The sequence below is a fragment of the Anser anser genome (assembly GCF_964211835.1).
Source record: "Anser anser genome assembly, chromosome: 10".
NCBI lineage: Eukaryota > Metazoa > Chordata > Aves > Anseriformes > Anatidae > Anser > Anser anser.
The window spans coordinates 8,522,369-8,535,455 of record NC_139730.1 but is presented as its reverse complement, the minus strand read 5'-3'; the positions used below and the strand labels follow the sequence as shown (position 1 = coordinate 8,535,455).

At 55.1% G+C, this 13,087-nt stretch overlaps 1 protein-coding gene across 4 annotated transcripts; it reads left to right on the top strand.

Annotated features, from left to right (window-relative positions):
- The first annotated feature begins 3,688 nt into the window (after positions 1 to 3,688).
- RHCG (Rh family C glycoprotein) lies at positions 3,689 to 12,483 on the top strand. 4 transcript variants are annotated; one of them, XM_083849563.1, is made up of 11 exons: positions 3,689 to 4,133; positions 7,827 to 8,013; positions 8,251 to 8,401; positions 8,552 to 8,699; positions 9,097 to 9,263; positions 9,941 to 10,078; positions 10,435 to 10,571; positions 11,133 to 11,257; positions 12,018 to 12,091; positions 12,197 to 12,298; positions 12,357 to 12,483. In XM_083849563.1, the coding sequence occupies exons 1-10, from the start codon at positions 3,923 to 3,925 to the stop codon at positions 12,260 to 12,262; spliced, it is 1,404 nt and encodes a 467-aa protein (XP_083705689.1). In that variant the 5' UTR covers positions 3,689 to 3,922; the 3' UTR covers positions 12,263 to 12,298; positions 12,357 to 12,483. The 4 variants fall into 4 exon arrangements, with proteins under 4 accessions (XP_083705689.1, XP_083705688.1, XP_083705687.1 ...); XM_083849561.1 differs by having other exon boundaries at positions 3,701 to 4,133; positions 12,197 to 12,262; XM_083849560.1 differs by having other exon boundaries at positions 3,701 to 4,133; positions 12,197 to 12,278.
- The last annotated feature ends 604 nt before the right edge of the window (positions 12,484 to 13,087 follow it).

Genomic DNA, 13,087 nt, shown 5'->3' with positions numbered 1-13,087 from the left:
GCTGGTGCTCCCACTGCCACCGCACAGCAGCTGGCATCCGTCCCAGCAGCCCAAAGAGGGCACTTAGCAGAGTGTGACCAAAACCTGCCCTACCAGGGACCGCCTGGGACCAGAAACGTGTGCAGGGTACAGGGACAGTGTGGCAGCGCCCAGTGTGGCAGCACGGGACCCAACAGCCCCACCCTGGGGACAGCCACCCACCTCTCCTCCTCCCTGCTGCTCAAGCCCCTGCTCCTTCCCTGCCTGTGCCAGGTATTTGCTCCTGAAGCTGATCCAGCTCTTGGGGAAGCTGTGGGAGATGTTGGCTGAGCCCCAGTGACCTGCTTGTTTCCCAGCCTGACAGCCAGAGCCGCTCACACCGCTGTTCTTGCGCTGCTCTGCGCTTGTGCTGCTCGCTGAGCGGTTTGCCCTCTCCGCCCGCTCCCCAAGGACACTGACTTTTCCTCTTTCCAATAAAGCCACTGGGCTCTTGCTGGACAATCATTTACTTGCTGACAAACGTGGTTTTGTGGGAGGAAGGGCTGCCAGAAAAATCATTTGTAGATTGGGCTCACGTTTGGTTGGCACTTTGATCCAAAAAGTGTTTTTCTGAACTTAGAATAGTCTTGCTTTCTTTTGACCTTTTTCCGACATTTCTCCCTGAGCAATATTTAATGGTGAGGCCTCACTTCAGATACGGGCTGAGGAAGCCCAGACCTAAATGCAAGGTTTGATCTCCCACCATACCCACGCTTTGTTCAGCCCCAGTGGAAAGTTTGTTTTGCATTCCGCTGAGCCAGCCAGAAAGCTTTGTTTTGGATCGCTTCAGGTGCTTTGCTTCCAGGACACTCCTCAAGGACCCACACACAACAAGTCACCTGAGATGCTGGACGAAGCCCAGAGACTCTCCTGTGCTGCGTGAAAGCTTCGGAGCTTCCCCACGTCATGTCCCATCAGTGCCCTGTCCATCCTGTGCGCCCAGCACTGCTGGTAGTGGCTGTTGTTGCTTTGCCCCGAATTTTGGAGGAGCAAGCAGGGCTGGGCATTACTGTCCGACGTGCCTCTGGGCAGCAGTCTGACAACAGCAGGAGCTGCAGGGAGGTTTGGGTGCTTCTTGGACATTAAAGTCCTCGGAGGTGTCACTGGCCTGGGTGCAGCGTGACGGTGAGGTCACTGCTGCCTGCTGGGGAGCAGTTGGGCGCTGTGAATACCTGCAACTGGGGCCAATTCCTCGGTTCTCCGTCTTAATGGAAGAGAATTTGATGTCTCCATCTGCTCACTGGCGTGAGCTCCGGCGTAGTTCCAGGGTGGAGCGGGATGTGTCCCGTTGTGCTCCCTCCAGAGGAGCACGATGCACAGCACATACCTTCTGCGGTCACCTCTGGGACCAGCCCAGCGCCCGTGCCCCAGCGCGGGCAGCGATAAGATCTGCTGGGACAGCTCGCAGTGAACCAAGGAGTCCCCGTGCCCTCCTCTCCTGGGCGAAGCTGCCCAGAGGCCTCCGGGCAAGAGGGAGGGATTTCTGCACACTCCAGATTTTGTTTTTACGTCTCTGAAATATTTTTAGTGCTCGTAAAAGTGAGGAACTGGGAGAGACCCAGCTGGGACCAGTCCGGTACAACCCTCACCCAGAGCCTTCCCAAGGCAACCGGGACCTGCCCGCCACCAGCCCAGTTCCACGTCCCGGAGCAGAAGGACAAACGGACCTGCCCCAAGTCCCTGCACAGCCCTGCTGATTTCCTCAGCAAACCTTGGGCAGGGTGGCTGAGGGTACGTTCAAAGACACCCGCACGCTCACGGGGATTTGGTGGCTGACACTCGAAGGCGTTAATTGCTGCGAGGGAGGGGAAGGGCAGCTTGCAATGGACCTGGCACTATGGGCGCTGGACGTGATGGGACCGCGGCACATTAGGCGGGTGTTGCCCCCACCAGGCACGGCTGCGGCTCACCCTGGCGTGGAAATTCCCGTATCGCCCTGCAAAGCCGCCTGGGGAGCAGTGCTCCTGGAAGAGGCTCCCAGGGCACAGGCGGGTGAGAGCAGATGAGGGCCGAGCCCCGTGTGCAGCAGCCAGCAGAGCGTGCCGGCTCCGACGGGCTGGCAGAGGCGGCGTGCTGATCTGCAGGTCGATAAGGAAGGGGCAGTGCGAGGCGGTGCAGCAAGGTGAGACTATCGGGCCAGTGGAAAAGCTATTATCCCTCGTGCTCTGCCCGCAGATGCTGAGGAGGGAGGCAGGGGACGGAGCTGCCGCAGGACAGACCACGTGGGACCTCCCGGGCTCTGCAGGGACAGGGCTTTGGTGCTGCTTTTTGGGGGATGCCACCAATTCAGTGAGACCCCAGCCTGGAAAGCTCTGTGGTTTGCTTTCTTCTGCTAAAGAGTAGAGTCCCCACATAGAGCACAGCTGCTGGGGCCAGGCTACCAGGCCGTAGCAGGTCCCCTTATGTTACGAAATGCTCCTTTGTGCCTCTGTGTCTCCTTTCTCAAGGTTTCTAAGAGCTGCTCCAGGGCAGGGCTGAGGACTGGTCCCGCCAGGTAGCAGACAGGAGGACACCCAACTATCAACAGTGCTTCTGGCAATTAGGGCTCAGGTGTCGCTCAGGGGGTTCGGCTTCTTTCTGGCCGGAGATCCCTTCTTGGTGTGTACGGCTGCAAATGCCCTGTAGTTGGATGCCCAGAGGATTTCTCAGCCGCTGGGCAGCATCACGGGTTACGTGCTCCCAGGTCACCCACCGTGGTGCATCTCTCAATGGCTGCTCTGCCACAGAAACCTGCTCCTTGCTCCCGAGCTGCATTTCCCAGGTTCTTTCCAAAGCTGTCTCTGCCTTGCGTGGAGCCCAAATGGGACTGGAGAACGATTTTGTGCAGCCATCAGTCTCTCAAGACCATCCACGGCATTTTTCTGCCATCTGTCAGTTTGAGAAGAAAGCAAACAAGAAATAATAATAAACTCAAATTATTGCCTAATCAACACAGAAATCAGCGCTGCTTGCTCAGCCTGCAGGCCACAATTAGATGCCATCAGCAAATTTGGGCAGCTTGCCTGGGCTGCAGTCTTTCATCTCTGGAAGACTGACAGGCATCTCCGGGATCCGCAGGCAGAGGAAGGAGCTGGGCTCTTCTTGAAGGACTTGCCGGGCTCTTTGAGGGCAGAGCACCTGGTTCAGAACGATGGAAAAAGGAAGGTTGTGTTTAGAGTAACACTAAAGGAAGCTGGAGAAGGGGATGTTTAGCCCGCAGCGCTGAGCTCTCCAGTCCCATCTCTGGCAGCCGGCTCCTGCAGCCCCAGCTCAGCTCGCCTTGCCAGGAGGACACGCTGCGTAACCCACTCCTGGAAAGGATGCGATGTGTCAGCTCCACTTCCCTGCAGATACATGGCAGCCTTGGCAGGGCCACGGCGTGCCTGTGCATGACCTTGGCGTTTGGTTGGAAGCATCTATCTTCCTCTTCCTCCTGGGACTGTCCCACGGACCTTCATGGACCTGCGCCCGGTGACTCAGGCTGCCCTGGCATCCTCGGCCATGGGGAAGGGCGTTTGCAGAGCCGAACGAGGGGCGAGGGCAGCAGGGCAGCACGGGCAGGGAGGCTGCAGGGGTGGCAGGGTCAGGACGCCTGGCCCCGCTCCGAGAAGGGGACGGGGAGGGCTGTGGGGCAGGGCAGAGCAGGGGGCAGGACAGCCAGCTCCACGGCTAGGAGTCCCCCGGGGAGGCAGGGCTCATTGCTGCTGGGAGCTGCCGGGAGAAGAGGTGCTGGAGCCCCGGCTCTCCTCCCAGGGAGGAGATTTGCAGAGAGCAAATCTGCGAGTCTCCGTGTCTGAAACGTGATCCTGCTGGAGGCACCTCCCTGGGCCCCACCTCGCATTCCCCGACGTATATATGTTGCCCGCGACGGCCAGGCACGGGGACGCGGGCTGACACCGTGCCGGGGCGCCGGGCGTACCTGCGGATGGAGCGGCCGAGGCACCAGGGGATGGCGAAGAACACCTACATGCGCTGGCGGCTCCCGCTCGTCTGCCTCCTCTGGGAGGTGGCCATGATCATCCTCTTCGGCGTCTTTGTGCGCTTCGGCCCCGAAGCCGATGCCCACTGGGAGGAAGAGAAGCACGAGATGAACCTGACCAGCGACATCGAGAACGATTTCTACTTCCGATACCCGTGTGAGTATTCAGGAAGCCCAGTCCCAGTGCTGGTTGGCCGTCATCCCACCCCATCCCATCCCATCCCATCCCACCCCATCCCATCCCATCCCATCCCACCCCATCCCATCCCATCCCATCCCACCCCACCCCATCCCATCCCATCCCACCCCATCCCATCCCATCCCATCCCATCCCATCCCATCCCATCCCATCCCATCCCATCCCATCCCATCCCACCCCACCCCATCCCACCCCATCCCATCCCATCCCATCCCATCCCATCCCACCCCATCCCATCCCATCCCACCCCATCCCATCCCATCCCACAGCACTGCGTCTCTCAGATCTTGAGGCTGAAGCTCCAGGATGGGCTTTGGAGACCACCACCCTTGCCAGGAGGGGAAGCAAGGGCAGACCTCCAGAAGGGCAGCAGACACTGGGCTAATCTTCCACCTTCAATGGCAGGCCATCCCAGGATGGGCTTGCAGGAGGAAAGAGCTGCAGGACATGGCTGGGGATAGGCAGTGTCACAGGTCTGCGAGTGCTCCAACATCTCCATTGCAACAAGCCCAGCACACACACACCACCCAGAAGATGTTTTTGTTGCCCCAAGTGTCTGGGGAGAGGTTAGAGGAGAGGTTTCAGCTGGATAGTCCCTTCCCAAGTGCTTCTCCTGTCTTGCCCGTTTATATCTGGCTTGGGACAGAGCCTCTCAGAGGTAATGTCTCCACTGACTGCTGGAGTGCTGGGCTTTCCCCTGACACTGCTCTGGGCGCACCCAAGAGTGTCAGAAAAGCCTTGTGGCCCTCCGGTGCTCTGGGGGTCTGTTGGCAGGGTGCCGTGCCACCAGTACGTGACGTCTTTTCTCCAGGAATAGGGCTGACGTGTTCCCAGCACCCTGCAAGTTTTGGCTTGCTGCCCCCTCCCTCGGCTCCGGATCAGAGCAAGCTTCCCCGTGCATACGGAGGAACGGCTGCTGAGATCCTGTGACATCTTCCTCCCCTTCCTACGTCCTCCCCCTCACGAGCAAATTACCCTTTAGCTGCTGCCATTTTGATGCCAGAGTCCTCGTAACCTGCCAGCTTCCCAGGGCTGATCGCTCACGGCGCCCGATTGCCGCGGGGATTGCCCAGGTGGCTGAAGCCCTTCTGGCCAGGCAGTGCCCTGGGCTGGCTTTGATCTCCAGGGCTGGTCATCTCCTTTGCGAGCCGTGGGGAACAGGCTGCTTCTGCAGGCAATTGTTTCCAAGGAAGCAACGGGCCTGAGTCATGCATCTATTTAGAACATTTCCATTAAAAAACACCTGCTAAATCAAAGGAGCTATAGAAACCTGTGGCTGCTGAGGATTAGCTGGTTCAGAAACGAGCTGCTTGCAGAAAGCCACTGCTCAGAAACCCTCGTGGCTGAAGGGCTGGGAGGGCACCGGGGGGGCCAAGAACGAGCTTGTAGGAGCTCAGAGCGTTGCAGCCCTGCTGTCCTCACCGCCCACCGCCGGTCCGCAGCACCAGATATCTCCTCCTCAAATGGCCGAGCGGATTCACACAACTAGATCAGCCTACGAGCGGCTGTTTAGCTCAGGTTAGCTTTGAGTTTTGTTTCTGCTCCATACCTGAGGAAGGGCTCACGTACCCAAAGAGGAGCTTTTTTTCCTCCAGTATCTAATCAGAAAAATCCTCTCTCTACAAGGATAGACCAACACAGCAAGATGGCAGAACCAAAGCATTTCAGTCCACGTCCATCCAGTTCTGTTTAGAAGAGAGCACGATGGTTAAACACCCAAGGGTCATTTGTATTAACACGTCTGTGACTGCTGCTGCCCGTAGGACCTGCCCAAAGCTGTTGCAGTGGGCGAGCAGTGACGACCTGAAGTGATGAGGAAGTGCAGGACGCGTTCGTGCAGTCGTGTCACTGGTGCCGTCGACTCCAGGCAGCACAACACTGTCTTCTCATTTTGTATCACACGCTGATACTCCATAATGAATGAATGATCTGCGCCCTAGGGAGAAGAAATCAGACCCTTCGGCACAGGTGGTATTCCCAAAGCCCAAATGCCTCCTGTGGATAGCGACACCAACTGCCCTCCCACAGAAGCAAGGTCACAAAACCTTTAGGGCATGGCAGTGCCATGTAACGCAAGTGTCATTCTTCTCAAGGGAAAACAAAGGCAAGGTTTAGAAAAAGGCTTTAGACTGCATGCAGTTTGAAGAAAGACCTGCTTTTCCTCCTGGTTGTCTGCAGGGTCTAACGCAGCAGGGATCCTCTGTATTTTCCGAGGGCACACAGACCGCAGCCCTACCTCTGACCCGTGTATTTCTGCTTTCAGGATGAAATTAGGAGTATATGATGCGAATGGCGGCAGATAATTATAGCTGTGTATTGTGCTGCTTATGCTTGGGAAAAAAAAAGATGGAGAGAATAAATATAGCTGCAGAGAGAAAGCGTGTGTGACTGCACGGTAAAACCAGAGTTACGTAGACCGCTTCTTAGGACTTGGGGAGAAGTCTGCTTGAAGTGACCTCTGCTGAGCAGGGTCAGCTGCAGATCTCGTCATCTCCATCTTTCACGAGTATCTTCATAGGTGGAGGCATTTTTGAAAACAAGTGAATTAACCTGTCTCCGCAACCTGACGCTACATCACTGGAGCCTGTCCAAACGCTCGTCTTCACTCAAGTTGCAAGATCTTGTAAAGCACCGGAGGATGGGAGCCAAGACTTCTGCAGTTGCACACACCCAAACCCTCACTCAGCCCATAGTGGAGGCAGTGGCTACAGCCCCACCGTCCCCGAGGAGCAGATCCAGGGCTGCTGGATGCCAAAGGGCCAGCAGAGGATCGGGGGTAGAGCAGGTCCTCTGTCACTGAATTTCTTCTGCCCTGAGCTTATTACATGTCCTACTTTTTTTCACTGCAGTGGCCTCCAGTGTGAGGGTCTGCATGGTTTAACTCGTAATTACGCAGCGTTTCAGCTCACTTAATTGCAAAGTGATGCTTATCTGAAAGAAACGTTTAGCATTAAAAAGTACAGCAGGTTTATTGCACCGAGTATTTCTCTCAAGAGGCTCATGCAGGTATGGTTTCCCCCGGGGAAGGGCATCTGAGGGGCTCCAGTTCGCAGGTATAAGCACTTCTTGGAAGAACTGGGTCTCTCTGGTTTAAGCACTCAAAATCTCGCAAGGTGGGATCCTGTTCTCAAGGGTATTTTGCCGCTGATTTCAGCAGCAATTAAAAATGTATTTGTAAACTTCCCCTGTTCTCGTGTTTTTCCCTAAACACTTGCTCTGAGCCATCACCAGGACCCCTATGTTGGATGGGCCTACCCAAAATGACCATTTGTGTGGTTTTAACAATATTTGGCAGACCCTGTTCATTTCTCATGATGTTTTCTGAGTTTTTTTAAGAAGGGGAAGAAAACAACATGAATAGAAAAATGTTTTCCTTTGCACACTCCATTAGTCTCCAGTCTTCTCTTGCAAACAGCTTTTAATAAATATTTTTGTCTTTCAAGACTGAACCTTTTAACCAAAAATCCAGTTTCCAAAAGCTAAGACATTTTCACACTTAGAAATGTGGGGACATGGGACAGACACACACATTTTCCTTTGAATTTCCTCCCTACTGCCATGATGTGGTGTGTTTTCTTTCCCCACCAAATTCAAGCAACACTCGCAGCCTTGCCATCCTCTCAGAGCTGACGATTCCTTCCCTGTGCACAGCTTTCCAGGACGTCCACGTGATGATCTTTGTGGGCTTTGGCTTCCTCATGACATTCCTCAAGCGTTACGGATTCGGAGCCGTGGGTTTCAATTTCCTCCTTGCCGCCTTTGGGATCCAGTGGGCTCTCCTGATGCAAGGCTGGTTCCACTCTTTCCAGAACGGGAAGATCCTCATTGGAGTGGAGAAGTAAGGAGAGATACAGGCTCTGGGGTGCCACCTCCCATGGTACTGTTCCATGGGAAACAGTTTTGGGGGAAGCTCCCTGCCTGGACAATATGTCAGGCTGGGAGGAAGGTCAGTGGGAATCCCAGGGCTGGCTCCCAACCACCTACATGTCTCAGGGTGGGATCTCTAGAGGTGGGTGTGGGTGAGTTATGAAGAGTATTTCCTTACTAAACCACAATTTCTCTTCCCGTTTTCCAGCCTAATCAATGCTGATTTCTGCGTGGGTTCTGTGTGCGTTGCCTTTGGGGCCATCCTGGGCAAAACCAGCCCCATACAGCTCCTCGTCATGACCTTGTTTCAAGTCACGCTCTTTGCGGTGAATGAGTACATCCTCCTCAACCTGCTTCACGTAAGGCTTTAGGCAGTCCCCCTCTCCCCATGGCTGAATGCAGGTTGGAAAAATGGGTGGGCAGACCAGCTGAGCTGGATGCAGACCACATCTCACCTCCACTAGGAGTGGCGGTTCCAGAAACGAACCTCTGCTTTCCCATGGCTGCAGGTTAAGGACGCAGGTGGCTCCATGACCATTCACACCTTCGGAGCCTACTTTGGCCTCACCGTGACGCGCGTCCTGTACAGACCCAACCTGGAGCAGAGCAAGGACAAGCAGGGCTCTGTGTACCACTCTGACCTCTTCGCTATGATCGGTGAGTCAGCGGCAGCCTCATCTTCCCTGGTATGTGCGTACCGCTCAGCTGCAGAGAGCTGGTTCCTCCTTGTGTCACTGGAAAAAACAGAGCAAAACCAGGATCAGGGGCTGAGAAGCACTCTGCTCCAGTTCTCAGCACCTTGGGACTACGCAGCTCCCCTCATCAGTGCCAGAGCTGAGGTGGTGTCTGGGAAGACAAAGCAGTGTTTTGGCTCCCCTCCTCTGCCAGCCCCACCTGGTGCTGGTCCCAATGTGGGGTCACAGCTCTGGGCCAGCAGGACTCAGGGATTTAACATCCCTCTGCATAAAAAGATCTTCCTTTAGAGTTTTTTTTCAATTCCTGTGTTCTTTCTTTTCCCTTTCTCTTCTCTGCCCCCTCCTCCCCATCCCACCAGGTACCCTCTATCTGTGGATGTACTGGCCCAGTTTTAACTCAGCCATTTCTGAGCACGGGGATGCCCAGCACCGGGCTGCCATTAACACGTACTGCTCGCTGGCTGCTTGTGTCCTCACCACAATGGCCTTCTCCAGCATGCTGCAGAAGAAAGGCAAGCTGGACATGGTAAGCTGGGAGCCGAGAGCCCTATGCTCCCCAGGGAACTTTTAATGAGGTTGACCAAGGGCCCAGGAAGCAAGTGACACTTGTCCTTTGCTGAACTGGGTTTTGGGACGTGATGGTGCAACCAGCCTCCAACCAGATACCCAAAGGGTGCACTGAAAAAGCAGGTGGGAAGTGAGTCCTGGTGGTCATGAGGTTCAGGCTGGTGCCCTGCACGTGGTGAACCTCAGACACAGCTCTCCCAGGAGAGCTACTGATGGGCATGATGCAGAGCCACGTTTGGCAGCGCTCCCCAGCAAGCTGAGCGGGGCCTGTGCAGCAGCTTGTGAGCAATCGGGGGGCTGACTTGTACGTGTTATGTGTGTGGGCGTACAGCTGTGTGACAGCAGAGCTGGCATGACACATGGGTGAGACAATTTCCATCTCATCACAACTCCCCACCCAGATTGGTGGATGCAAAGAACGTGTGTGGTAGGGGAGTGGGAGTCTGTGTGTGCCTGTGCTACTGACAGAGGCTGCCTGTTCTTCTCCTCTTGTTTTTCACCAACGAGCAGGAAATTGGGCCCTGATATTTCCTATGGAAGCACTTTCAGAGCTGATTCTCCTGCTCTACCATTTGCACCAGCCCTGAGCAATCGGGATCTCTCTGAGATGCCAAGACGGGGCGGTTATTTCTGCAGGTCCACATTCAGAATGCAACACTGGCTGGCGGTGTGGCTGTGGGCACCAGCGCAGAGATGATGCTGACTCCATACGGCTCCCTCATTGTCGGGTTCATCTGTGGCATCGTGTCCACGGTGGGGTATGTCTACCTCACGGTGAGTGCTGCTCTGGGGGTCTGCAGCCCTGGTCCTGCCAAGGAGACCAGGAATGGATTCACTTCCCCTTGAGTGATCCTGCTTTCCATTGTCCCTTAGGGAGATGCACTTCTCACTCCATTAACTGCCTCAAAACACTCAGGAAGGCTCAGTCTCCAAACAGGAGAGTGTTTGGAGGATAAATTCTTATTTTATCTTCAGCTTCACTCACATCGTTGTCTAAAAACCCTCAACTCTTGGACAGGACACATAATACCAATCTTCTTTCTCTGCTTATCCCAGTCCTCCGTGGAAGGAACTAATCCTTTCCAGGGCTGTGCTCATGTCTCTGATCTCTTTGCCTCCTTTCCCTTCAGCCTGTTTTGGAGTCCAGGTTGCACATCCAGGACACATGTGGCATCCACAACCTCCACGGCATGCCAGGCCTTATTGGGGGCATTGTGGGAGCCATCACTGCAGCTGCAGCCACAGAGGATGTATATGGAAAGGAAGGGTAAGAAAGCTTGAAATTCATCCACAAGAATAGATTTTACCTGGGATTTATGGGCTGGAAAAGAGGAGCAATTAATAGTTTTTGCTCTATGTCCAGAGTTGTCCCTTGTCCCCTCAAAAACATGGGGTGCGCTGACTATGTTGGGCTTACTCAAGTATGAAAGACTAATCTTCTGTAGCTGACTTCTGGTGTCCTCAAAAAGTGAATCATAACCCCACTCCTTGGCATTATTCTGGGGCACAGTGGGTGGGGAAATGTTCCTTCCTCTATCTGTGCATTGTTTTGGGGTTCCAGTAAGGCTGAAGTTCTGAAACAAAAGAAATGTTTATATTTTGGACTCCTCCTAGGTAAAGTTTTGCCAGGGGCCAGAAGAGGAGGAAGTGAACAGTGTTTTGTGTCATTGCAACACTCTCCTGGTCCATTGTCAAAGAGGGATGGGGCTAGGGAGGAGCCCTCAAGGGAGCAGGGCAACAAAGCTCCTCTACCTTGGCTCTGCACAACCTTTCTCCACCAGGGTAGATCTCTGCCAGAAGTAATCCTCGCCATTTCCATCCTCTGCAGGTTCATTAAGGCGTTTGACTTCACTGGCAGCTACAAGACGCGGACACCCAGTGTCCAAGGAGGGTTCCAGGCAGCTGGCATTTTTGTGTCTCTGCTGATGGCTTTCGCTGGGGGGGCCCTTGTAGGTAAGCAGGAGGAGAACATGGAGAGGTGAGGGTTAAGTCCAGCCTGCAATTGAAATGGAGACTTCCACGTACTGGCACCTTGGCTGGATGAGTCCTTCCTACTGGTGTTGCAAGGGTTGCATCTGCTGTACAGAAAGGGCAGCCCCAGGCTTGCTCACATCACTTTTGACTCCCTACAGACAGGACTACCCTAAAAGCCCAAACTGGGCAGTGAAGAGGGAAGACTGTATCCCAGCAAGGTCAAATAGAGGAATGGGGGTTTCGCTGTGGTGTGGGTCAGACCACAGCATCATCTTCTCCTCGCAGGGAGATCGGGTGGATGCTTGTGTTGGTCTAGCACTGAGCACCACGTCAGGGCTTGGCTCATTCCCTCTTCTGCTAGGAAGGCTGGACTCTGGCCACCTGGACCTTTCCTCCATCCAACATGTCCTTGCTGCCACTCCGTGGGCAGCGGGAGCACAGCAGAAACCCCATGTCCTTTCCAATCTCCCGACCAGCGTGGTTTCTTCTGGCAACACCCAGGGCCATGAGTAGCAGGGTCAGAGCCCAGCACCGGGGCTGTGCACTGGGGTTCAGAGCCAAGAATTGGGGAGCACCCCTTTCCCACACAAATTCCACCATCACTTGGGCATCTTTTTTCACGAGCAAGGCGGCACCCCAAAATCAGCCCTGATCGGCGGGGATAGCCCTGAGCAATGCGTCCCGGGGACGTGCTCAGGGTGACCCTGACTAGCCCACCACCTTCCCTGGCTTCTTCCAGGGGCCATCCTGAAGCTGCCCATCTGGGGTGATGCGGCTGATGAGAACTGCTTCGAGGATGGTATCTACTGGGAGGTAAGGCCTGGGGTGGTGGCGGGTGGGCTGGGAGGCACAAGATGGCGCTGCCGCCCGTCGCATGAGGGCCTGCGGCGGAGCTGAGGGGGCTGCACGGCTCCGCAGGTGCCTGAGGACGAGGAGAGCGATGTGTACCACATGCACAACCCCGACAAGCCTGCCTCGCCGTGAGCCACCGGCTTTTGGGGCTGCCACCTCAGCGGGGTGGCAGGGCTACGCCAGCAGCGGGAAGATGGCGGTCGCCATCTTCCCGCCGCCGGGGTAGCCCCGCCACCCTGCCCCTGTGGAGACAGCGGGTGGCCGGAGAAATCTCCCTGTTCCCCGCTACCCTGGCCCGCTGGTTCAGTTTTGTAATTAGTTCCTGTGAATAAAATAAATACATGTTGTTCTAAGGGCTCTCTTTCATAGTGTATCCCCTTGATAAAAGGCAAGGGCACGGCAGCTAGGTTGTCCATGGCAAAGGCTAAAGCTCTGTGGGGAGCACAGGATGGTGCTTTTGGGGAGGTGGTGCTGGGGTGCAGGGGCTGTCCCTGTGCTCAGACTGCTGCCCAAGGCCTGCTTTTGAGCCTGGCAATGCATTTGTGTGCTTCCCACTGCCACCTCCTCTTGATCACTCTGCTGAGGCCTCCATCAGCTCTTTGGGAGCCTTTTTTGCTTGTACTGCACAGGCTGAAAAGGCCCTTTCCTCTTTTTCAGTTTCAGCCATTTCTTCCATTTTCATCATACCATTCCTCCCACTTCACAGTGCTATTCTAGTGGGAAGAGCCCAAAGGCAGAGAGCACAGCCCCGTCTCTTAACCCCACTTCCTTCCAGCCAGCAAGGCCATCAGGCTTCAGCCGGAGTTATAGGAGACAGGAGTGAAAATCAGGCCTAAAACCTGTGTGTTTTCCAGGGTGATGTGTGAGGAGCAGGAGAAAAAAAAAGGGGAAAAAAATAAAAAAGGAGGTGGGAGGGCTGATAGGTCTCTTCACCGCGTCTAGCTGTAATTCTCACAC

Excerpts from the sequence above, each read along its gene's own strand:
- RHCG (XM_083849563.1), top strand. The coding sequence starts at position 3,923 with ATGGAGCGGCCGAGGCACCAGGGGATGGCGAAGAACACCTACATGCGC. Across the intron at positions 8,700-9,096 it reads TGACCTCTTCGCTATGATCG|GTACCCTCTATCTGTGGATG; the intron begins GTGAGTCAGCGG and ends CCATCCCACCAG. Across the intron at positions 9,264-9,940 it reads AGAAAGGCAAGCTGGACATG|GTCCACATTCAGAATGCAAC; the intron begins GTAAGCTGGGAG and ends TTATTTCTGCAG.